Genomic DNA, 25,931 nt, shown 5'->3' with positions numbered 1-25,931 from the left:
AAAATAAACACAACTCGTAGTCTTTACGAAATTGACAAAACACAAGAAACAACAGCCAGAATTATATATGAATGGCACTCTACTTCAGATTGCCCCATCGGCAAAACTTTTAGGTCTGACCTATGATTCAAAACTAGCTTGGATCAATCATGTGAACGAAATTAAAAATAAAGTCTGACGAAGAACTAACTATGCTAGGAGTCTAACTGGTTAAAACAGTGGAGCATCTACAGATAACATACTAAAAATCTATAAAACATATATTAGACCTGCAATAGATTATGCAGCTCCAGAATGGATAACTGTAAGCAATAAAATAATTAAAACCAAACTACAAACAATCCAAAATACACTCCTCACAACTGCATACAGAGTTCCAAGAACTTTATCATCTCAGTTCATTCACAAATACTCGGACATACCAACCGTACCAGATAGACTCCTACATATTACAATAATCTACTTTAATAAGAATTGGATGAAAAACGAATTACTATGCGAACTAGACAGGTACCTCATACATGATGAAGCTTGTCCTAAATATCTCTCCCCAGTAAACTTATATTTTAAATATAAAAATAAATAAAAAAGAAAAAGTATATATAAATTTTAAATAATAATAAAAAATATATAATAATAATATTAAAAAATATATATATATGTATTTAAACAATTTTAAAAAATGCCATCAACAAACTTGGCATTCTGCTGATAGAATAAAATAATCACTGTATACGAGCCACAATACATGGACATTGCCCTGAAAAGGATCAAAATAATATTCAGTTCCACAGTTATAAAATTCGTCAAGAACGTAAGTACGGGGAGGAGGAAGAGGTCATAGAGAACTTGACCCTCCAGGGTATGAACTTTTCTTACCCAAACACCGACGACATTCTTCATGGTCAGGTGGTTAAGCCAGTCGACTCGTAATCTGAGGGTCGCGGGTTTGCACCCCTGTCACACAAAACATGCTCACCCTTTCAGTCGTGGGGGCGTTCTAAAGTGTCAGTCAATCCCACTATTCGTTGGTAAAATAGTAGCCCAAGCGTTGGCGGTGGGTGGTGATAACTAGCTGCCTTCCTTTTAGTCTTACATTGCTAAATTAGGGACAGCTAGCCCTCTTGTAGCTTTGCGCGAAATTCAAAAATCAAAAACAAACAAATAAAAACCTCTTGAAAGTATGCAAGACCAAACGTGGCACATGTGCTCAGGTACATCGCGGGCGGATGTCTTAACGGTTTTGTTTTTTTTTCGAATAGAACTAATTGGGAAAAATGGAGAAACTGATGGATGTGTTGGAACCTCTGTGAATTATGAGGGGTCTTTAAACCCCCAGCGAGTAATTTATTTTAGTGAGACTAAAGTTGATGAATGTATAATTTTTGAAGTTGATCCAACTATAGTGTTCAGGTGGACTACCAGTAACTTTCCATTAGTTTACCAGATTACTCCACATATATACAGAGTAGAAACTCGAATTAATAACCGTGCACAAGGTTGAAAATCCAGTAACCATATAACAGCTTAACAGATTAAAGTCAATCCGTAATCCTATCCCAAACCTAAATAAATGTGAAGTGTATTGTCCAGCACATAAGATTAAAGTTTTTAGGCACACAGTTTACAAACCTGAATTAGGACAGTAAACATCAGGCATATCAACCTTTGTTATTCACAAACCTAAAGGAAGCACCTGACAAAGTGATACAAACAACTCCATGTCAAAACTTTGTCATTCACAAACCTGGAGGAAGCACCTGACAAAGTGACATAAACGACTCCATGTTGAAACTTTGTCATTCACAAACCTGGAAGAAGCATCTGACAAAGTTTCATAAGCGACCCCATGTTGAAACTTTGTCTATAAAAAAAATCAGTTCAGACTGTCTGTTTAGAAACAATGAACAAACAAGAATAGAATCTGAAATGACCCACAGATTTTAGAGTACTTTTGGAAAGAAGGCTCTGATTTGCTCCTGACAGAAAATGGCAGAATATGGAGAGGGAAAGGAACTGGAAAAGGAGATGAGGGAGAAAGAGTGTGAAAATGAAGTGAGAGTTCTACTTATAAGACTTTTAACACTCAATATTGGTGGAGAAAGTTCTCTAAAAATGGACATTCTTGTATTGCTTGGTCCCCATAGGTCCTGTACATAACCAAGTTGTCACTGAAACCAGTTACAGTAGATGAATTGGCAAGAAAAAATAAGACGACTTGAGTCAGAAGCTTAGATAAAATGAGCTGATCAGGGAGCAGAATGGGAGGGAGAGGAACAGGGGAATATTGAGACAGATGAGGAGCAAGGGAGTATAAGAAAGACTAGAGATGAGATGACTTCACTCAAGACTCCAATGACTAAGACAGGCCTCCAAAATAAAGTGATGTAAAAAAGAAGCCAATGTAAATGTGTAAATATCTTGAAGATGAGAGGGATAAACACATCCATGTCAAAAGTGAATTCTGCCCAACAACATTAGAGCTTAGGAAAATATATGGGATAATGTACACAACAACAGTGAATGACCATTTTCCTAAAAACTCTCAAGGGAATGACAGGGAGGTAACATAGAAGGGAGATAAAAGATAAACAAAAATGGGAATACTGAGCACGTGCAGTATCTTTAACTCGACAATTATTTTCAGACTAACAACAATTGTAATAATCGGAGTATTGTTGTAAACCTCGATATTATATTTTGCAATGTTTGCATTCAATGGACCATACTTTAAGGTTTACAATTAACTAATACAAAATATATATTAATTAAACTATTTTTTATACGTTAACAAATATGGGTTCATTCAATTATATTAACAGAACTATATGTTTAATATTGAATACTAAAGTTTTGAAACTTTATTTTAACTATATTACTTTTAAAACTGAAACCTAAACTGGACTTTTAAAATTGATAATTAAATTACGCAGCATTTTATTAATTGAAAAATTTTCTCTAAAACTAACAAATAAAGGTTGCAGTATTTGTATTAACTGCCAGCTAATAAGTTATATAAATTTGAAACAGAATTATATATTATAAACTTAGCTATTAGTGTGATACAAAAATCTCTAATTTGGTTCTTGGTGTCTATACAGGGTGTTCAAAAATTAATATACCAAAATAAAGTTGAATAACTTTATTTAAGATAACGACAAAAAATGAATATGAATATAATTAGTAGGTTTGTAAGTTTTGTTTGTTTTGTTATTTTTTCTTTGTTTTTATTGTTTTTCTGACAAATGATCTGTTACTGGAAATTCGTATCTACACATGCTATAATAGTTCATTATCACACAACTTCTGGCTTGGTACAAACAGCTGTCTTTTACCAGGTTGGAGCACCACCCCAATTTGCTCGAATTCGTAAACTGTTTTTAAACCAAACTTTTCAAAAGCTTCAGATGAGTAGCGGAGGACATATCAAATGGCCCTCTCATTCGTCCGATTTAACTTCTTTACATAATCATCTCTGGAGCTTTTTTGAAAATAACGTCTATCATAACAAACCAAAAGACTCGAAGAAGTGAAACATCAGATTCCTGATAGTATCTTATCCATTTCTGTTGATATGTTGGAAGCTGTTTTCTCAGAATTTGAGCGCAGAATTAGATTAATTATGACAAATGATGGAAGAGACGTTTTTGTTCGTTTGTTTCTTAATCTCGCGCAAAGCTACACGAAGGCTATTTGCGCTAGCCGCCCCTAATTTAGCAGTGTAAAACTAGAGGAAAGGTAGTCATTACCACCCACCGCCGACTCTTTAGCTACTCTTTCACAAACGAATAGTGGGATTGATCGTTACATTAGAACACCCTCACGCCTGAAAGGGCGAGCATGTTTGGTGTGACTCTCAGATTACGAGTCGAGCGCCTTACCCACCTGACCATGCCGGGCCTAGTGAACAGATACAAAACTATTTATCTATGAGATATTCTCAAAACATTAGACATTTTATTTACCTTCTCTAGCGGTGAAAAAAGTTGGGCTATCTGCTGCGTCTACCGTGTGGAAACGAACCCAATATTTTAACATTATAAGTGTGTAAACTTACCGTTATCCTACAGGGAACCATTCTTGAAGTATTTTCCTATCAAAAAGAAAAAAAAAAGAAGAAAAGCCAAGCAATACATTCGCCGTTAATATTAATTAAATTTCTGTGATACGTAGTGTGTATATATAACACTAGATCAGGATAAGCCACAATTTTAACATTTTATTTCCTTACCAACTTTTCAAACTCGGAATGGAAAGTTTCTGTCTTCTCCTGTTTTAAGTTCGACTTAAAAAAACATACAACATGACCAACTGTTTGTGGCAATAGATTCATTCATGACATTTTGCACGTGATACAAAAAGAGCGACAGCACGACCACGGTTTGAGATATAAAAGTCTATTCATCTCTAAGAGTGACCATATTGTCATAAAACATTGAGTATTTGTGTTAACTCCTTGCCAAAATAACTTATCGCTTTTAATTAAAGCGATCATACGCGAATGATTTGAAAACTACACTTCTTGTAGCTAATCCTTTATTTAATGGTTACTAAGTGGTTTACTTATCTAAATAATCACTTCAAAATACAATAACAATTTCTTGGAAGTTACGCACAAAATAATACAATGGGCTACTTGTGTTCTGCTTACAACGGATATAGAAATTCGGTTCATAGTGTTTGTTGTAAGTCCGCAGAGATACCACTGTTGGTAACAGTAGTTTTTATAAGGGTGCGTGTTCGAATTTTAATGAGTACAGTGTTTCGATCCGACACAAAAGTTGCAGCTGTTGTATTATCAATTAATTATTTATTTGTTCTATAAATAATAATGAAAGCTGTTCAGAAATAACGAAAATATATATAACGTTTCTTAAAATTGAACACCGAATATAAAATATATTTGCCAAAGTGCAGATTCTATCATTTGGAACTTTTATTTGAGAGAGAGAGAGGGAGGCATGAATTCATTAACTTCTCGCTTTGCGCCCTTGTTGTGTCAGAAAACATTACAAGGTTTGAAGTTACTGCCGGTTATCGTCTTCTTCTGCACAACTTCCTAGCTTTCACCAGTAGAATCTTTAACCCCACCTCTCACATAGCAGGTGCGCTGCGAGCAGCGGATGTGACCATTTCCTGTTGTATCAAATATGCACGTCTTGTCCGCGTTGGTCGATACTGTTACGAACAAAGCAGATCTAGAGCAATGTCAGCATAGCCTGTGAACAATACGATTGGAAATCAAACAAATCAAATCTAAAGCAATGCCAGCATGGCCTGTGAACAATATGATTGAAAGTCAAACAATGGAAACCTATAGCAATGTTAGTACAGACCGAGAACAATATGATTGAAAACCGAACAAGGCAGACCTAAAACAATGTCAGCACAGGCCGAGAACAATACGATTGAAAGTAGCCCTGATATTTATTTGCTGATTTGCTGTGTCTCAAATAAACTTGCATCAATAAGGTTTGCACTGTTGAAAATTTGGGGTTTCCTCACATATAAAGTTATAAAAATCCAAGCTTACTAGTGTTTGTTTTTGCATTTTCAAATAACAACTCATTAAAAACGGATAACAATCCAATAATAAATTAATCATAGTACATAACAAATGATTTATTTGTTCGTTTGTAGAATTTCGCACAAAGGTACTCATGGGCTATCTGCACATGCCATCCCAAATGTTGAAGAGGTACACTAAGGAGAAGTTAACCACTCAACATTGTCCACCACCAAGTTTCTTATCAACAGATTGGTATTCACTTTTAGCGTCCCCACGATAAGAAAGAACAAACTTGTTCGAAGACGGGTTTTGATTCCGCAGACTACGAGGTGAGCGCTCTAATCACCAGGTCGTGATAAGTCTTAGTTGTAGATGAGTCTTAATCCAGTAACTAATATATCATAGGAAGTTGCAAGTGAATAATAATCCAGTAACTCATGAAATATAGACTATAGCTTATGAATTATTACTTTATAACAAGAATCAACAACATATTCAAATGAATAACATCCCAGTAACAGGTTACTAATAAACCAGTAATAGATGATTGGTTTGAGTTTTGCGCAAAGCTCCACAACGGCTATCTACGTTAGCCACCCCTAACTTAGCAGTGTAAGACTAGAGAGAAGGCAGCTAGTCATCACCACTCACCACCAATTCTTGGGTTACTCTTTTGCGTGGAATTTTAAGTGGGATTGACCGTAATTATAACGCCCCCACTACCGAAAATGCGAACATGTTTGGTGCGACGGCGATTCAAACCCGCGACCTTTAGATTACGATTTAGAGTACCTTAACCACCTAGCCATGCCGGTAACAGCTTAAACATGTATAGAGTAACTGGTGAATCATTACTTAGTGACAACTGAAACATGCAGGGTAACGGATGAATCATCACTCAGTGACAACTGAAACATACAGGGTAACGGATGAATCGTCACTTAGTAACAGCTGAAACATATAGGGTAACGGATGAATCATCACTTAGTAACAGCTGAAATATATAGAATAACGGATGAATCATCATTCATTAATATATTTTTTTGAAAAGGCATAATAAATTTGCAAATATAAGAGCTATAGAAATGTACGGAGCTTTTACAGAATATTATGAGTAAAATTTGCCCGAAAAACTGTTGAGACGAGAATTTTGGGGCAATTTTCTGCTTCACCCCTCGCCTCCTACGTTTATGTGTGTAACAAATAAGCTCTGCATCGAAAATATATATGTGACTCAAAACTGCGTATGTGTTTTCTTATAGCTATGCCACATCAGGCTATCTACTGTGTTCCCCGAGAGGAACCAAACCCTTGATTCTAACGTTGTAAATCTGAAGAATTACCGCTGTTCCAGAGAGGGACGACTCAAAACTAGCTATTCTAGAACACCATACAAAAAAACAATCGAGAACTTGTCTAATGAGGATGTGGAAAACTTCTCGAAATACTTTATGGAGATAAATGTTTGGAATGGCTTGTCTCATAAAAAGGTAGTGCAATCACCGATCTCTAGACTGGACTTCAGCCTTTGATTCTATGAGACACATGAGTAAGATGCAACTCTGAGGTAATGATACGGTCATAACAATTTGTATCAATTGTTCAACTTAGTGGAAAAATGAGCTATCCATCAGAGTTGATAGAGGATAATGTAAATGGGTTGTGTGTACCATCACATGGCTCTGGCAGATCTTCATTGACAAGTTCATTTAAGGATTATCTGGAGAACCAATGAAGGATTACTTGAGTGTGAGAGATTTACTCACTCTAATAAAGTTAGTTTCTGCTTTGATAATGTTTAAAGTAACAACTATGAACAGAAGTCAAGAGATCAAAACTTACAACAGCAGCTAGTGTGGTGATACCTTAGACAAAATGTCCTACTGATTGAGTGTGAGCTAGGCCAAAGGTTAACTAACTACTCAAACACCTGGTGTTGCAACACAAGCCCATCAGTTTCCAGTGAGTAGGTGTAACTTTCACCGTTCTACTATGTTATGGTCTGTGTGGAATGAATGCTGGGTCACTTTAAAGTGAATTGTATGTGCCTTATCCTACAGAAAGGTAGACGAGACTATCAATTTTGATCAACAACACAGCAAATACATTAGAAGCAACATGAAGCAGCAGTTACTACTTTTTCAACTTCAGAAAGCTAGTTAAATCTAAGACCACTACATATTTGGGCGAAATTCATAAGACGGCTTGCACCTAAAGGTTTGTTGGCCAACTTAGCTTTTTAAGGGCTTGGTGGTGATTATTATGTTCCTGTGAGAATACAAGAGAGAGTGAGAACTGAAGTGATGTTTCATGGGAAAGCCATCCATTGCTGACAAGGTCATGAATGTATAGAATGAATTAGTGTATGATATGGAGGGAATCACAATACCTATGTTTATACATGTAGTGTTTTATGACTTACTACAGATGAGGTCTAATGCATTGGTACCAAGTAATGAATTGATACAGTCATCAACAGATGAAGTGTACTGTTTCCTGTCCAGAAATCAAGCAACACTAGCACATACAGTAATCTGTACAAGGAAGGCTGAAGTCCCAATGTAGTTCTGAAAGTATGGTTAGTTTGTTAATTCACTTTCCACTCACATATTGCACGGTGAATGAATTCGAGGTGATTGAAGCTAACAGTATTTCTCTTGTTGCCTTCATCATGTGTTATGATTATTTATATATTTGAATTTCCTGATTAAGAATTGTGCAAAAAATCTAGTTTTAACACTGTAACAGAAACTCTGTGATTTTGTTGGATAAATGTGCTAACGTATTTGAAAGATCAGATAACAATTGAGGTTAAATAACAGTAACTCAGTATCAGGTAGATACAATTGACACGTGTTTGACTAAAAACAAATAAATAGACTTCCTTGAATATTTGGATAAACCGGTGCTGATATATAGTCAATGTTAAAGTATGGAGCACATAGTATTGGGCATTTACAATTGTGATTATTAGAAAAAAAGAGTCTGTGCCAGGTTTTGTTGTAAATGTAGTGTAATTGTAAATGGGAGAAAATTGTAACTTATGTTGACAGCCTTCAACTATCATAGACATTTAAATATCTGGACAAATTATAAGGAGCATGTTGGTTCAATAGTTTAAACTTTGAATTCAGATACTGTATGACAAGAACAGACCTAAAACTGCTTTATCACTCAAAAATATTTCGTATAAAATTTGCATCATGCCATTCAGCTTTTGAAATGCACTTACCACTTTGGAACTTGCAGTGAAGTGGTTGCAATGGGAGACATGTCTTATGTATATTAAAGATATTTTGGTGTTTGGCTGCATGCTTAAGTCAGTTGATGAAAACCTGATCACGTAATTCAGAGAGTAAGAGTGGCAGGTTTTAAGTTGAAACTAGTTAATGACGTACTTGTGTACATGGTGGTAGAATCGTTTGATTATATTATGAGTATAGAAGGAGTGGTCACTGACACAACAAAGACCATAGCTGTACAAGACGTATCTCAACTTATAAACAAGCAAGATACCCACAGTTTCTTTGGTCTTACGTTATACTACTGATGATTCGTGGCCAACTTTTCATAGATCACTGCTACATTATTAGTTCTCACTGAAGTTGGAATGTATTTTAGAAAAAATGAGGAGAGCGAACAAACATTCACGTTACTGAAACGTGCAGTGAAGGAGTTGTGATCTCTCTCAGAATGGTATATGAATCAGGTTGTTATGAATTTAAGTCGAACAGTCCTTGTTTCATTTGATTTGTCTTTACATATTTTTCTGTAATGCCAACTGAAGGAAGTGGTTTGTCTTATGAGGAGTGGTGCAATTTTTGTTAGTTTGGCTACAAGAGTTACATCTGGCAAGATATTTATCATAGGTTGGTTTGAATGTGCGTTGATATATGTGGTGTGGTGACAACATAAATATTGAAATCACTTTGATTAGAGAAACCTTACTTCATTATGCCAGTGATTATTTATTTTGTGATATCTAAAATGTACTGAATTTAACAGTTTATTGTTGGCAGTACAACAGAGTACAGTAATTATGAAACATAGCTAGAACACAGCCAATGTTACACAAGCCAGAGGTAGGCTGTCTTAAGTTTGCGACAATGTGTAATAATTACACGTGCATATGGCAATATATATATATATATAAGTATATCTGTGGTCTTTTACACGTGTGGATATTATACAAAGTTACCTATAACTGTTGTATAACACGAACGAATCAATACATAAAGAGGGTCTCAGTGGATAACACTAATCTTGTAACAACAAAATAACTATTCCAGTTTCCATGCTATGACTTTTAATATTTTATGTGTATTTTCACGAAATTTAGCACACTTTTAGTAGACATAACAAGTTATGCTATTGAATAACATCACACATAACAATGGTACTAATACGTTATGTATCGCTTATTTATTTAAATTGTGTATCTAAGAATACAGAATGTAACATTCAGAAAGCAGCGTCCTATAACTATTGTAATTTAACTGAATTTCTAGCTAAGGCATAAGATTCTTTAACCAATTCTCTAAGCTGAACACTGCAAGGTAAACCAAATAGAAAAACATCTACCCTCCAACATCGATGATTTCTCCAAGCCCATTCACTTGGCTGTGGTTTCGCTAGATAGTAGACAGGGACAGTGGGAATCTCTGTCCTTATAATCCTTATAATTTATGATGTGGCGAAAACAGCCACGCAGGGGGGGGAGGCAGAAACTTTAAGATAAAATTGCCAGATCGTATAAATAATGTGAGAGAAATGTATTGGTAGAAGTCCAAATATTAGCTTGCATGATGTCCTTCAATGGGTGATTCAAGTATTCAGCTAAAGACATAGAAATGTGAGAAAATTGATGAGAATATAATTCATCATCAAACTGAAGTGGGTAATGCTGAGAAGCTTCCTACAAAAGTTGGAAGGAAGATAAATATCCCAGAATAGTAGTAAGTGTCAGACAAGTCTGAGAAAACTGTGATCTGTTCAAAATGATCACAGGGTCCAATCTGGATCTCCAAACATCCGAACAGAATCAAGTCTTTGGGAATCTATATATATTCTTCTAAGGGTGGTAAGCTACAGCACACTGTTCTGACAAATATGGGGGACAAGGCATAGATATCCCATGACATAACTGAGAGGTAAACCTTCCACTAAGAACACCAATATCAGGTAAAGGAGAAAAAACTAAGTAGTTGCCCTCAGACCTTTCAGCCATCAAGGAATGAGCAGATTCAAAGGCAATTGGGGAAAGCCCTAAAGCCTTATAAGCATGACTGACTACCTGAAGAAATGAAACAGGAGGTGACTGGTCCAACTTGGTCTCATGAAAAGCCAACCTAGTAAATGAAAAAGTGATAAATTAATCTCAATAACATCTTATATACACTTCCAGTAAAAGAGGGCACACTGATGTAGGTCGAGAGTATACAAGACAGGTGTCACCAAGGGAAGTGAATGAGGTATAAAAAGATTAGAGCAAGTGAGAAGAAAATCAGATCAAATTTTAAATGGGCAAAGATGAAACTCTGGTAGTTTAGTAATACTTATAAGTGGCAGCAGAGGTATTTTTTGGAATTAGAATTATGAAGTTTTTAATTTTAAGTACATAGACTGAGAAATGTCAGTTAAATCACAAATGGTTCATCCGATGCCAACTCAATTAGGGCTTCTCAGTTCACGTCAGAGATCTTCCTTGAAAAAATTCAAGCAAAAACTTCATTTTGATTTATTCAGCCATGCAGTACAGCTTCAGGATTTTGCATGGCTGAATAAATCAAAACAATTGCTTGAATTTTTTTCATGAAAACTATGACATGAACTGGGAAAAGTTATTTTCTGGGTGAGTTTGCATGGAATGACCCAAAGACGACAGAATTTCAAAAATTGTTTAAGATGGTTTTCTTCATCAATTGTTTATGTATAATAAACAATTATACCTATCATAATAATGTTATTTTAGATTTATTGTTAACTTATAATACAGAAATGGCTGACAGGCTGGAGAAGTAATCATTGCTCAATTAGATTTGATGTTTTGTTGCATATGGAGGTAAGACAAAATGACACTTTGGTTACAAATTGAAAACAAAAATAAATGAATCAAACAAGAGTTATGTTAAGTGAATTAACAATATAATTAACTGCAAATATGGGGGGTTCATATGTGTAAAAATTTGTTGAACAATTCTTAAAATTCAAAGATAGGTATGCTTCTTACAGGATAAATAAAAGGTGATTAGCTTCATGTAAAAAATCCAGGTTGACTTGTGAAGATTATAAAGGGAAAAATGCAAGAAAAACATTATAAATAAAAGAAATTTAGACTAATTGCAATGATAGGAAATGCAGAAAATTAAAGAAAATAAGAGTTGGTCAAATGGGAAAATCGGAAATAAAAATATATAAAAGAATGGTGGTTGCAAATTTAAATATCAACAGTAAAGATTTCTTTAAATGTAATAAGGGTAAACAATATGTTAGAGGATGATACAAAAATGCTAATACTCAATGGATTATTAGATTTTAATTTTTACTTCTATACTAACTAATGAATATTTAAGAAAGGTTCCTCAACTTAAACATTTGCTAGAGAGATACACAATTATCATATTAATTTTGAACTTAAGAAAAACTGGAAATATAAAATTTGAATTATAAAGTTCCTGGGCTTGACAGTATTTGCCTAAGGTTGAGATTTTCGTGAGCCACTTGCTATTATTTTTGCTAAGTCCTTAAAAAGTGAGCAATTGCCAGACAAATGGTAGTTAGTTAATATTAACATTCTTTTCAAGGAAGGTGATAACAATTGTCCTAGTAATTACAGGCCTATTAGTCTTCCATCATTGACTGGAAAATGATTTTGAAAGTCAATAAAATATGTTTTGCAAAGTCACTTAACAAAATTTAAAATTTTACTGGATAGCTAGTATGGTTTCACTGAAAGAAAATCTTTTAAAACTACACTTTTAACATTCTTTGAAAGATTTCTGCTAATCCAGATGAGTGTGCAGGTGTGGATTTGGTGCATCTGTACTAACAGAAAGCATTTTATAAGGTACCACATAAAAGATTTGTTAAAATTATCTCTGTAGCTTGGGTGATATATTGGATCATTGAATAGGAAACTGGTTGGATAGAAAAAAGCAGAGAGTTATTATAAAAGATGGTAAGTCAAACTGGATTCACAAGTGGGGTATTCAGGAATCAGTCTTAGGGCTTTTCTTCTTTTTAACTTACATCAATGACAGATGAAGGTATGGTCAATAGATTATTCTGTTGCTTTACAAAAAGATTTGGATTATTTGGTTAGCTGGGCAAATAAATGGCAGATGACTCTTAATTATAATAAATGCAAGGTTATGCATAACAGATGTCAAAACTTTAATTATTGGTAAAATTTGATTTGAATAACCTTAACAATGTGATGGAGGATAAAGATCTTCGTGTTCTGATTGATTTTGTCATCCAAACAACGTACTGTTACTAGTGAGAGGGTAAATAGGACTTTAGGTGTATCTAGAGAAATATATATATATAATACTGGATATGAGCTTTAAAAAAATTATATCATTGTATGGGTGACTGGTTGGATTCCATATGGGGTGGTGTGTTTAATCTTTGGCTTCTTCTCCAAAAAAGAATATCATATCATGAAAATGGTTCAAAGGAATGCCACCAGGATGATACCTGGTACAAAAATGTTGTTGTAAAAGGATTAATTAAGATCTCTGAAAATGCTTTCTATTGAAAAAAGATAACTTAAATTACATATGATTGGAGTGTCTCATATTGTAAAAGGGAACTGATAGCTATGATATACCAATTTTTATATATTTACTAGTGAGTTTTGTAAAGCTAGGAGACAAATACAGTCTGATAGGGCAGAATGAGTAGTCTCCAGATTTGTTAGATGCAATTTAGGCTTGATAAAAATTTAAATGATAAGGAATGGAATTCAGTGTTTTATTTTAGAGTTTAGTAGAGTAGATGGGATGGCCCAGATGGACTAATAGGTCTTGTCTTTAAACTGTAGTTATGTTTATAAGAATTATAAAACACTAACTTACATATATGTATTTAAGATTAAAGTTACATAAATATATTATTACATTCTCTAGTGTCATCTTAACCTTGAATGTAATAGCTATATGAACCAACCCATAAAAGTTTACAAAACCACTTTCCAGTATTTTGTTTATAAAACACTTGGACCAAAACCTTAAACGTATATTTTTTCAAATTTCTACCATATCTAGCTCCCATTTCAACTCAATCTCACTAATCAGTTTACCACTTTTTCAAACAATAACATGAGAGGTTAAATATCCATAAATAAATTAACCAAATGATGTAACAAAGTTGTTATTTTATATATTTAAGTGCAATGTACACCCTGTTTGCTTTTATCAATGGCTAAACACTTGTATCTAAATATATAATACCACTGTGTCTTAACTATTTTTTCATGTTTTATTTAATTACATGGGTGATATTTCCTAGAGGAAATACAGAAATACTGTAAAACAAAAAGTTGGTAATAGAAGTTAAATATTACATGACATACCTGTTAATTAATTGGCCAAGAACAAGTTTTATTCCTTGCTCTGTTTTGGCAAGTTCACTAGCTTTAGCTTCAATGTGGCTGAAATCCACAGAAAGTAACTGTGCAAGTTCAGCCAAGTAGATCCTTCCTTTAGAAAAAACAGTTGAATACTGTGTCATATTTAAAGATACTTTAAGAACATAATGGCATCAAATCTTTATTTGAGTTACGTGTTGAATATTAAATACTTCCATTACATAGCATTGGCTTTGCATGTTCTAGGATTCCTTTTGTAATGCAGGCACAGCTGAGCATTTAATTTGATTAATCAATATAAATAATTAGCTATAAGCATTAATTTATTTTGGACTGATGTTACATAAAAGAACTGGTTCACTAATATGTCACAGAAATAACTGACTAATCACAATTGGTGTTTACAATTATTACTATTTTTGATCATTCCAAATATCCAAGTAATCAAACTGATATTATTTCCGATTATTATTTTAGATTAATTCACACTCATTCAGTTTTGGGCTAGTATGGCTCTGTGATTAATGGGATTGCCTTATGAGTGAAAGTTTCAGGTTTGATTCCTGTTGCTACCAAACATGCTTGCCCTTACTGCATTATATCTGTTCCTCAATTACAAAAAAACTACTAAGCCTATTTTCGACTGCTTGTAATGTTGAACTGCTGGCCAAAGGGAAGGCAACTGCAGGCAGCATCTACTCTTGTGCTAATGTTTCACCAACAAGTAATGAAAGTGACAACTGACTATGATGTTATAAAGCCCTAATAGATGAAAAGCTAAACATGTTTGGTGGCAGTGGGTATTGGTTTTATAATTTTTAATTCACAAAACCACACCCTAAACACCAAGCTATGCTGACCTAAGAATTTATACTGTTTTCTTATTACACACTAAAAACGTATAGTGTTTTATTATTACAGGAAAATATGCAATGAAATGGAGGGTTTGAGATGGAGGAGTCATCCCCTTAGCATTAAATATTTAATATACACACACACAAGCACTAGGAAAAGTCCAATTTAAATTGCTGAATGCTTATTTTCAACGTGAACTACCACAAAATAATGAGAAATATAATTTTTGTTATCCACTCAGTAACCATGAAAATGCACAACAAATATAACACAGCTTTAATCTTTCAATTTTGAGTGTTTTTTTTTGGTGCAAAAATTCTACTGACCTGTTTAAATAATAATACTGACATTAATAACTTAATGTTTTTCATACTGCTATAGGTATATCAATAGCTCAGTTACTTCCAATATGTTTTCAATAAATCATCTTGTATGCATTTTTTATAATAGTAATCAACTATAATTTAAAAGAAACACCTTGTTTGCTTGTCAAACATACATAGGTTTTCCAAGAGCAATTATAGAAATAATACTTTGTATGATAATACTTTGCATTCCTCTTGGAATTTCTGTACAAAAACCAAAAGGTACTCATCACCATCCAGAATACTGATAAAAAATAAATAGTGCTTAAAAGACATCAAGACTTAATATATTTCAAATATACAGTTTGATAATATTATGTATAATAAACAAAATAGTAATGAATAATATTACAATATAGTATGAGATTTCACTACAGAAGTATTTAATCCAGCATTTAAATATCTAGCTATCCACTGGTTTTATTATCTTCAAATTGTAATATAATTTCCAAGAATATTCTAAAATTATGGTAAGTATTGCCCTGATAACATTCGTGTTAAAGATCTTATGTTTCATACTAGAATTAGTGTGACAATTTGATAACTGGTGCATCCTCATAATAAAACTAGTCTACATAGTTCTGGCAAAGTAATGCTTTAGACATTACAGTAGCTTAGTATTATATGCTTTCTATTTTATTATAATTAAGCATGAGAAGCTAATTAATTCAAAAATCAACAGACTAACACAATTAAAAGCATCAATACATCATATGCAACCTTAAAAAGCATCAACCATTCTATGTTTTAGTTAGAAATACAAAGATAAAATTTGATAAAACCTGAAAAATATGTTTACTTTCTTCTTCTGATTTATAACAAATGTCATAAATTAATATTTATTTTCATGAACAAAAATTCACTAGTTTCTGTAGTCTTATGAAACATTTGTTGAGAGAAAACCAAAGAATAGTATCAATACCTTCAAACTGTTACATCTTTTGTATTTTGTTGCATATATATTTTCATGTATAACAGATTAGGGTTAAAAAATAGCTTAATACTAAATCATTGTACTTCGTAGCTGTTATATTAAATGAGGAACATTACACTCAAGTGAGAATAGCCAAAATTAATTACCCATCTCTAAATATAAACTGAGAGAATATTTGTTTATCAAAGTATTTATTTAACAATAAAACTGGTTGACATAATGAAAGTTGTAATTTTTGACAAGTTTACTTACAACACGACAATGTTTAATGAAATATACCTACAGCAACATATGCATGTTAATAAATAAACATGTGGTATCACACTTATATATGACCATTAGAAAAATTCATTCATGAGTGTTAAACTACACAAAAGAATCAATTACACAAAAAACAACCAGTGAGCAAAATATGGATGAAAACAAAAGACTTGACTTGGATATTAATACCTCATGATACAATGTTAACTGTTATTGCTGATTTACAAAATATTATTTGAAAGCATATAGCATCTGTAATTTTTATTAATATTGGTGAGAAGAGCAATTGGCTGGAAGTGATTTTTCATGAAAAGATGATAGTAATAAAGAAACTCATACTACATGTTTTTCAGTGAGAGTGTACCAATATATTTTGATGTAATCAAACTAAGATATTTACAAATGGATGAAATTATCAGTAGTAAATTAAATTCATGGTCAGTAGCTTTGTCATTGCATCAAACATAAACTTGTTGAGCCACTGTTTTGTGAGGTTATATTCATACAAGCAGAATGAAACATTTGTATAAGCACACATATTTTTTTATGTATTTTACAAACACTATATTAATATAAGGATCAGTTAAAACATGCTTGAAAATGTATGCTGTACACCTATTGAGGTGAAAAGGAACAAATGTGGTGAACCTCTCTAAGTCACGCCAAGCCAATACTGAACCTGGAAGAAAACTCAAACTGAGAAATACTGTAAATACTAGTGAATTTTAATGGTCAAATGTATAGGTTAGTATCTACTAACCTTAATCAACACACGTACTACATGTCAGTACTTTCAATAGAACAGTTTTATCAAAATATTACATCTCAAAATTTCAAATAGCAGATTTCTATAAAAGTAGTACCCCTTAACAGTTTAAACAGAAAAATTTTAGGAAAGTAACACAACTCAATAATTTTAAAACAGTTGACCATTTGAATAGAAATGTTCTATGAAGGTACAACATCTTAATGGTTAAATACAACAGTTCTGTCAAAAACTAAATTTCTACAAATTCAACAGAACCGTTTTATAAAATTAAACATTATAATGGTTTAATTATAACAGTTCTATGAACGAACAACATTTTAACGGTTTAAATAAAACTCTTCTATAAAAGTACTGAGTACTACATCTCAACTGTTTAAACAGCACATTTCAAAAATTCATACACCCTGATGGTTGGAAAACAACAATTCTGAGAAAGAACTTCACCTAATCAGTTTCAATAGAACAGATCTACCAAAAACTAAATTTCAACAAATTAAACAGAATCGTCCTATAAGTTTGCAACATCTTAACGATTTAATCAGAAGAGTTCTATGAACATAGAATGCCTTAACGGTTTAAATAGAACATTTCTATGAAAGTAATAAACTCTAATGGTTTAAACAGAACAGTTCTCGGAAACAACTACACCTCAACAGTTTCAATAGAAAAGTTCTGTTAAAAATTACATCTCAACAGTTTATGTAGAATAGTTCCATAAAACTCCTACAGTTCAATAGTTGATCTAGAAGAATTCTAAGAAAGTACACTATCTTAATGGTTTAAATAGAACATTTTCATGAAAGTACTACACCTCAACACACTAAATCTAAAAGAAACAGTTCTATTAAAGTACCATATCTTTACGGTTTAAATAGAACTAATCTACGAAAAAATTACACCTCAACAGTATAAAGAGATAAGTTCTAGAAAAGTAATACACTTAAACGGTTTAAATAGAAAACATCTATGAAAGTACCACACCTCAACTGTTTATCTGGAACAGTTCTATGAAAGTACTACACCTAAATAGTTTAAAAAGAACACTTCTACAAAAGTGCTACATCTTAAACGGTTAAATAGAACAGTTCTATCGATAAATTACATCTCAACAGTTTAAATAGAACAGTTCTATGAAACATTTAAAGTTCAAACGTTTATCTAGAACAGTTCAATGAAACTTCTACAGTACAAACGTTTATCTAGAACAGTTCTATGAAAGTACAACATCTTAACGGTTTAAATAAAACATATTTAGGAAAGGACTACACCTCAACACTCGAAAAGGAACAGTTCTATAAAAGTACTACACCTAAGAAGTTTTAATAAAACAGTTTTATCAAAATATTCCATCTCAAAATTTCAAATATTAGATTTCTATAAAAGTATTACACCTAACAATTTAAACAGAACAATTTTAGGAAAGTAATACAACTCAATAATGTTTAAACAGTTCCACAATTTGAATAGAAATGTTCTATGAAGGTACAACATCTTAACTGTTAAATACAACAGTTCTGTCAAAAACTAAATTTCAACAAATTCAACAGAACCGTTTTATAAAATTAAACATTATAACGGTTTAACTATAACAGTTCTATGAACGTACAACATCTTAACGGTTTAAACAGAACATTTCTAAAAAAAGTACTGAGTACTACATCTTAACTATTTAAATAGCATATTACAAGAATTAATACACCCTAATGATTTAAAAAGAACAATTCTGAGAAACAACTACAACTGATCAGTTTCAATAGAACAGTTCTACTAAAATCTAAATTTCAACAAATTAAACAGAATCATTCTGTAAAATTGCAACATCTTAACGGTTTAAACAGAACAGTTCTCTGAAACAACTACACCTCAAAAGTTTCAATAGAACAGTTCTTATAAAAAAATACATTTCAACAGTTTAAATATAACAGTTCTATGAAACCTATACAGTTCAAACGTTTATCTAGAACAGTTCTATGAACCTTCCACAGTTCAATCGCTCATCTAGAACAGTTCAGGGAAAGAACAAAATCTTCACGGTTTAAATAAAACATATTTCGGAAAGCACTACACCTCAGCAGTTTCAATAGAACAGATTTTTCAAAATATTTCATCTCAAAATTTCAAATAGAAGATTTCTATAAAAATATTATCACTTAACATTTTAAACAGAACAATTTCATAAAAGTTTCGCAACTCAATAATTTTCAAACAGATCCATAAAAGTATTACATCTAAACGGTTTAAATAGAAATCTTCTTTGAAAGTACCACAACTCACCTGTTTATCTGGAACAATTCTACAAAAGTACTACACCTGAATAGTTTAAAAAGAACAGTTCTACAAAATTACTACATCTTAAACAGTTAAAGAAAAGAGTTTTGTCGAAAAATTACATCTCAACAGTTAAAACAACTTCCTAAACAACCTACTTAAATGATCTGCACTGACTGCACATGAAGGCATATCCAACAATGGCCACTTTAGTTTGGGAGGACATACTGATCAATAATTTCATTAAGAGTCTACTAAATTACATTATGCGACAGCATTTGAAAGTGAAGAAAACAGGCACTATCATGAAATCTCTAACTTCTAGCTGGCCATCAGAAGGAAAAAGCCTGCAACATCAGTGGCATTAGAAATTCCACCAGTGGAGGATGTAGTTCAGGCATCTCAACTATGGTAGGCTAAACCCAATTGAAGTTTAACAACCAATCACCTAAACAGGATGAGGAAACTACAGTGGTATCCAATGAGTGGACAAGGTTATATAGGTCCTCCTACATAATATTTTATCACACAGTTGTTGGACCTTGCAATCATTCAACCTCCCATGTGAGACCACCACTATGACCTATGACTATATATTACAGGAAATGTGAAGCTCAACCTTAGTCTATGAGATGCCAACCACAGAACAAACTTGGTTGTTTCTGATCTTAAGTCTAATGTATCAATGCTTTGTCACATAGTTATAGAAGTCATACATGAGGTAAACTGTTTCATCCAAAAAGCAAGCAGAATTAGCTCAAGTAATTATCTACCCAAAAAAAAGATGAAGACCCAAAATTGCTTTGTTTTATGGATTGGCTCTCTACCTAAACACTAGAATGGTCATAGGTGCAGTAAACTAAGTGGGGATAATCTATCTAAAAGGTAACATAAGAGTTACAATACATCCAATAGGATACATAAGGTTACCAACACACCTGGTGGTGTTGGTTGACAACAGTGGCAGAAATGTGGAACAGAAAAATGGAAAACAATTTTGTAACTTGTGGAGTGAATATGGCATTATATTGTGGGTCAAGATGGTCAAATAGCTTAAAAAAAAAAGAGTACCTATGTACCACTATGGTGCACTAGAGAGGTGGCTAGCACTGAAATAAAGCAGATAATGCAGGACACAGACATACACCTTTTTTAATGCATTTGATTGTCTCTAGTAGTGATTGCCAAAAAGGAAGAAACACCCACAAATTCTATTTGGATTTCTGGTGAGTGAACATGGTAACTCCTAGTGATATCTTCCCTCTATCAAAGATGGATGAACATCTGGACATATTGGAAAGCTCCCCAGTTTAACAACTTAGAATCTGATATTTAGATCTTGTATAGTCAAACTAGGCAAAGAAGGTAAGGAGAATACCGCATTTAGCACAGGAAATGGTCTATCTAACTTCTTTGTAATACCATTTAGTCTGTGTAGTACACAGACTACTTTTAAGCAGCTGATGAAGCTTACACTTCAGAGAGTGTAATGGCAGATATGTCTCACTTATACTTACGAATTTTTAGTGTTTGGTTAAACTTTTACACCAGCATCTGAGAACCTTGTAATAGTATTCTAGTGCAAGTAACAAGCAGGACTGAAAGTGAAAGTGTTTGTAAAGATGAATAAAAGAAGAATTTCTTGATCACATTGTGTGGAGAGAGGGAATCTTGATGGATTCAAATAAAATAGCCATGGTGAGGGATTGGTCTTGATGTGTGATGAAATGAGAAGTCAAGAGTTTCCTTGTTCTTCAGTTTGCTTTAGTACATATTCTAGTGCTGAACTATCCCTGTCAAAACTGAGAGTTTCTTCTTTACCCTAATGCCTGCAAACATAGAGTTTGAAGCATGTTATCACAGTTGCAGGACCGAGAGGAATGAATACTCATATACACTAATCATATACTATCAGCTTTCAAATGCAAATACTGCATAATACAGATAAAGATGCTTGCTTTGTTTGTATTCGTAAAGCAGTTTCACTGGCATTTGTATGGTAGGAGGTTCACTTTATTGGTGTGTCATGTTTTGCTGAAGAGGTTATTTAACATTAAAAGTATAAAAAGGATAATATCATGTTAAAAAGATATTGGAAGAATATGTCTTTGTCAGAGTTCATCACCTGGACCCAAACATGTTAACATAGATGGGCTGTCTTACTGAACAATGTAATCTTGTTCATTTTTGGATTGTCATGATCCTTGGCATATTTTAAAAGTGGAACCTTATCAATTTCACCCATATTAAAAGCCAATCATAAAATATAGGACTCCAAAAGGATACATATCAAAGCTTGTGCTTCAATAGTTCTAGGATTAGTACATGCCAGCACTAGTAGAGAAACATAGCATGGATGCATGAAGCAGTTGTAAATGCAACATGGTGCGATGTTCCATTGGCAATGCTCCAGCTAGTGATCCTCAAAACTACACAGTGAGAAAGATTCCAGGCTTCTCACAACACCACAACGACAGGAGGGCACCTGTTCTGATATTCAGTGGTGTAAATGCTGAATGGAGTTGGCCACCAAGTGGAAAACTAGCTGAAATAGGGTAAATTCCAAAGCAAATTATTGAGCTTCTTGTGCATATAATAGCCATGGATATTATGGGTACCCCTCTGGAAGCCATATAAGGATATCAATATGTAGTTGTTAACAATTTCATAAAGTGGGCTGAAGTGTACTCCTTGGTTATTGTGCTAGCACAGATTGTTGTGGATGTGTTACTCAATAACTGAGTAGCGTGACTTGGAGCACCAGAAGAATTTCACAGGGACCAAGGAACCAACTTCAACAACTATGTGTTATGCAAAATATTGTGTGCAGTTTATTATATTCATATTTCAAGTTACCATCTCTAGTCTGATGATTTGTAAAGTAGGTAGTATAAACTGCTAGGTAAATACTTGCAAAGCTTGTTAATTTTAACAGAGCCAACTTTACACATGTTATGAAGGCTTATAGAGCAATGAAATATGTCTCAAATTCCTTATATTAAAATGGGAAGTTTCACTTACTGTGAACATGGTGTATACTAGTTTCTTCAAAAGTATGTGCAGTGGATAATATCAACAACAGTCAACACATTCTAATTTGCCCCATAACTCAGGGAGGTTGTAAGATTATAGAACTACTATAAATGGATGGTGAAAGGATAAATGTTCCAATACAGTGACTAAGTATGGTTGTGGTACTTCCATGCAGCTGCTTGGTATGTACCATAACCACACTTAATCACTGGATTATTAAAGAACTAGGATTCTGACAAGTTGGTTCCCTGACATATGAACTACATTTGACATGAGATATACACAAGTGCATGGAACATGTTATTACGCTGTGTCCATGCATCATTATTATCTCTTGGTGCACTACCATAAGCATGAGTATGAAAAAGGAAACTAATCAGTTAGAGGAAGACAAAAGCACTATCTTTAGTCAACTTGACCTGTTTGATGAGGAAGAAAAGGCTGCAGACACCTTTATTGTGGTCTTTAATAAGTGACTACCAGCTCCAACTGGCAGATAAAACATTAACATGAGAATTTTTATTGATAAATATGGGTTGATCATCACAACTAAAATGATCAAATAGTTGAAAAATGGTTGATCAAAAGGATGAAGTCACCCTCTATTTCAAGCCCTGAATAGGAATGCAAAACACCATTTATGCACTGTGTATAGTCACTTTATACAATCACCTGCTGGTTCAAAGGAAATAATATTCCTTACTTTTCTGTCCACTGTGTAATACTAAAATAAATTGTAAATGCTACATCATAGGCTTACCAACAGTAAGGATAATATCATGATTGAAACAATTGTGACACCTTGTTTTCCAAGGTATAAGATGAATTTTGTGATATAAATAATGTTTTGTTCAAATAATCTAGTTAATTTACTAGAGTGGTGAAAATTCTGTGAAGTGTATCACTGAACACTCACTACATTTTTCATTGATCTTTGTAGAAGATAGGCCAGATCTACAATTGGTGAGAGAATCAACATTTTCTTTCTGAGTAGATGTTTGAATGGTTGTGGTACTAATATTTTTAGTCATGTAGATTGTAATAATTTTAATAAAAAATAGTTTTACTAAATATTTTAGTAATGCCATTCTATTATCAAATATAGTTTCAAGCATAAGAATGCTGGCTGTAAGTGTAAGGGGGAGAGATAGAAGGTACCACCCACATGTTGAAGATCTGTAGTTTGTACAGTAATTGTTAAATAACTTGAAATGAGAGGAAATCCATAAGGAAAGACAGTAAAAGCATAAGAGAGGGCTAATAGTCAAAGGTGTGATTAATGAAGCTTAAACTGAGTCAGTTCAATTTTATAGGACCAAAGTAACCATGATTTTATTTCTTCCTCTGGGCTCAGGTTCTGTCTATAGGTAATCTTACCTATTGGTAAAAGTGAACAACTCTGGGCTCACACATGGGAGTGCCCCCAGTGCTATCCATTTGAATCTAATTCATAACCATGACAAAATGTGACTATTCATTTTAATCCAGGCACACAGTGAAACCTCTGATCAATTAAAAATTAATTATTGCATTTGAATCTGAACTTTTAGTATTTAAAGTCAAATTCTGAACACAACTAACCTCTCTTTCTTTAACAAACCAGATTCCTTACTTGATACAGTGGTCTAGTGAATCCTTTCTGTTCTACCAGCTATGAAGATGCCAAGTAGAGAGCTTTTTAAAGTTAGAATGTCCATTCTCATTCTGATCTTCAAGATGCCAGAGCCCTTTTTACACATGAGTGTATATAAGTAACATGGACCTAGCAGCTGCTTATTTTGTTTTCTTTTCTTTGGTGTTAGTTTCATTATTATTTTGTATAATGTGTATATTTATCTCGCTTTGTATGTTGTTGTTTTTTTTATAATGAGGTGTTTAGTTTTCCTAAGTATGTGTGTCGTGCAAAAGAGAAGGGATTTAAAAGTTGTTGTTTTCATACTTATTGCTTGCCAAAATTGTAAGGCCAATGAACATAAAGAAAAAATATGTATTTTGTATTGTTAGACCCAACCATTTATTTGAGTAGAGCTTTGAAAGATGAAAATAAGAAAACGGAAAATAAAATTAAAAACATTTTCAGCATTTAATAGGGAAAAAAGTTAACACTATGAAATTAGCCTAAATACTAGCTGGTCAAAAGTTTAAGATTATACCAAAAAGAAGTCCTAAACAGGATAGGAAATGCCCAATAAGAGGTCTCAGTAGTGAGTTGCACGGATGTCACTGCGAATAACTTCACACAATCAATTTGGCATGGTTGATATAAGCGTTTGCAGATGGCTAGCTGGAATGTTATTCCAAATGGTGAAGATGGCTTCACGAAGATCATGCACTGTTTGGAATTGACGTCCATTTCTATAGACTTCTCTTGCCATCCACCCCTAAACATTTTCAATGGGGCTCAGTTCGAGCGAACACGCTGGATAGTCCAAAAGAATCACGTTATTCGCCACGAAAAGCCCTTTGTCCTGCGGGCATTGTGGATTTTAACGTTGTCCTGCTGAAAAATCCAGTAATTTCCACACAAGCGAGGGCATTCAGTCAATAAGGATGCTCTCTCCAACATGTAGCCAGCTGCGAGCATGTTTGGCGCGACGCGGGCGCGAACCCGCGACCTTGGATTACGAGTCGCACGCCTTACGCGCTAGGCCATGCCAGGCCAAGCATATAAGAGAGAAGTAGATTATTTTAGTTTCTTGTTTGAAGTTTTTCATTTGATAGTAAAGTTTCTTTAAAATTTCGTGTTTTATATTTCTCTATGTAAGTATTATTTTTATTTATTGTTTAAGTGAATGACTCATTTCGCTGTGTTTTTGATCCAATGAGGTTGAATTCAGTGTATAATTTTGTTTCATTTTTTACTCTTATTTTATCGCCATGTGACGTACTGTTTTCTTGTGCTGCCCTTTTTACCCCAAGGAATCAGCAAAACATCACTATAAATTATTATAGTCTACAATTGATAGGCAGTCACTGTTAAATGGTAATTCGACAAATATTGTTTTCGTTATTTATATTTATTGCTTTTGGGTTTTTTTTTTACATTATTCTGTCCTTTTACAAAATAAACAATAAATAATTTTGTTTCTTTCCTTTCCTTGGTTCCGTTTTTCGTTTCTGCGAATGTGTTCGTGCACATTGTATTTTGCGATGTCAAGTAAAATTTTCATGCATGTTTTACGTTAAAGGTGTTTTTACAGTATTATTGTTTTTGTAAACTTCGTGAAATTTAGCGATAATTATGGATTTGCAATTTTTCAGTTTGGAATTATTAAACTATTTTCCCAAAAGTCTTTCTTTTAGGAGATAGAGAGAAAGCTGTGGGATCAACACAGCCTAGTAGAAGC

The 25,931-nt window shown here is 33.4% G+C and overlaps 1 protein-coding gene across 2 annotated transcripts in view; it reads right to left on the bottom strand.

The window, feature by feature from the left end:
- Positions 1-25,300, bottom strand: part of LOC143253641 (uncharacterized) — a 33,678-nt gene extending 8,378 nt beyond the window's left edge. Inside the window, exons 1-2 of one of the 2 annotated variants that reach the window (XR_013029753.1) lie at positions 24,738-25,300; positions 14,085-14,211 (exon numbers count right to left, since the gene is read on the bottom strand). Coding sequence is in view for 1 of the 2 variants with exons in the window: in XM_076507825.1 (XP_076363940.1) it covers positions 24,738-24,973 (236 nt within the window). In the remaining variant the exon portion in view is untranslated. The remainder of the gene's footprint in view (positions 1-14,084; positions 14,212-24,737) is intronic. The other variant, XM_076507825.1, reaches the window with a different exon arrangement.
- Between the last annotated feature and the right edge of the window lie 631 nt (positions 25,301-25,931).

The sequence above is a fragment of the Tachypleus tridentatus genome, chromosome 6 (genome assembly GCF_004210375.1).
Source record: "Tachypleus tridentatus isolate NWPU-2018 chromosome 6, ASM421037v1, whole genome shotgun sequence".
NCBI classification, from domain to species: domain Eukaryota; kingdom Metazoa; phylum Arthropoda; class Merostomata; order Xiphosura; family Limulidae; genus Tachypleus; species Tachypleus tridentatus.
This window is presented reverse-complemented; position numbering and strand designations above follow the sequence as displayed.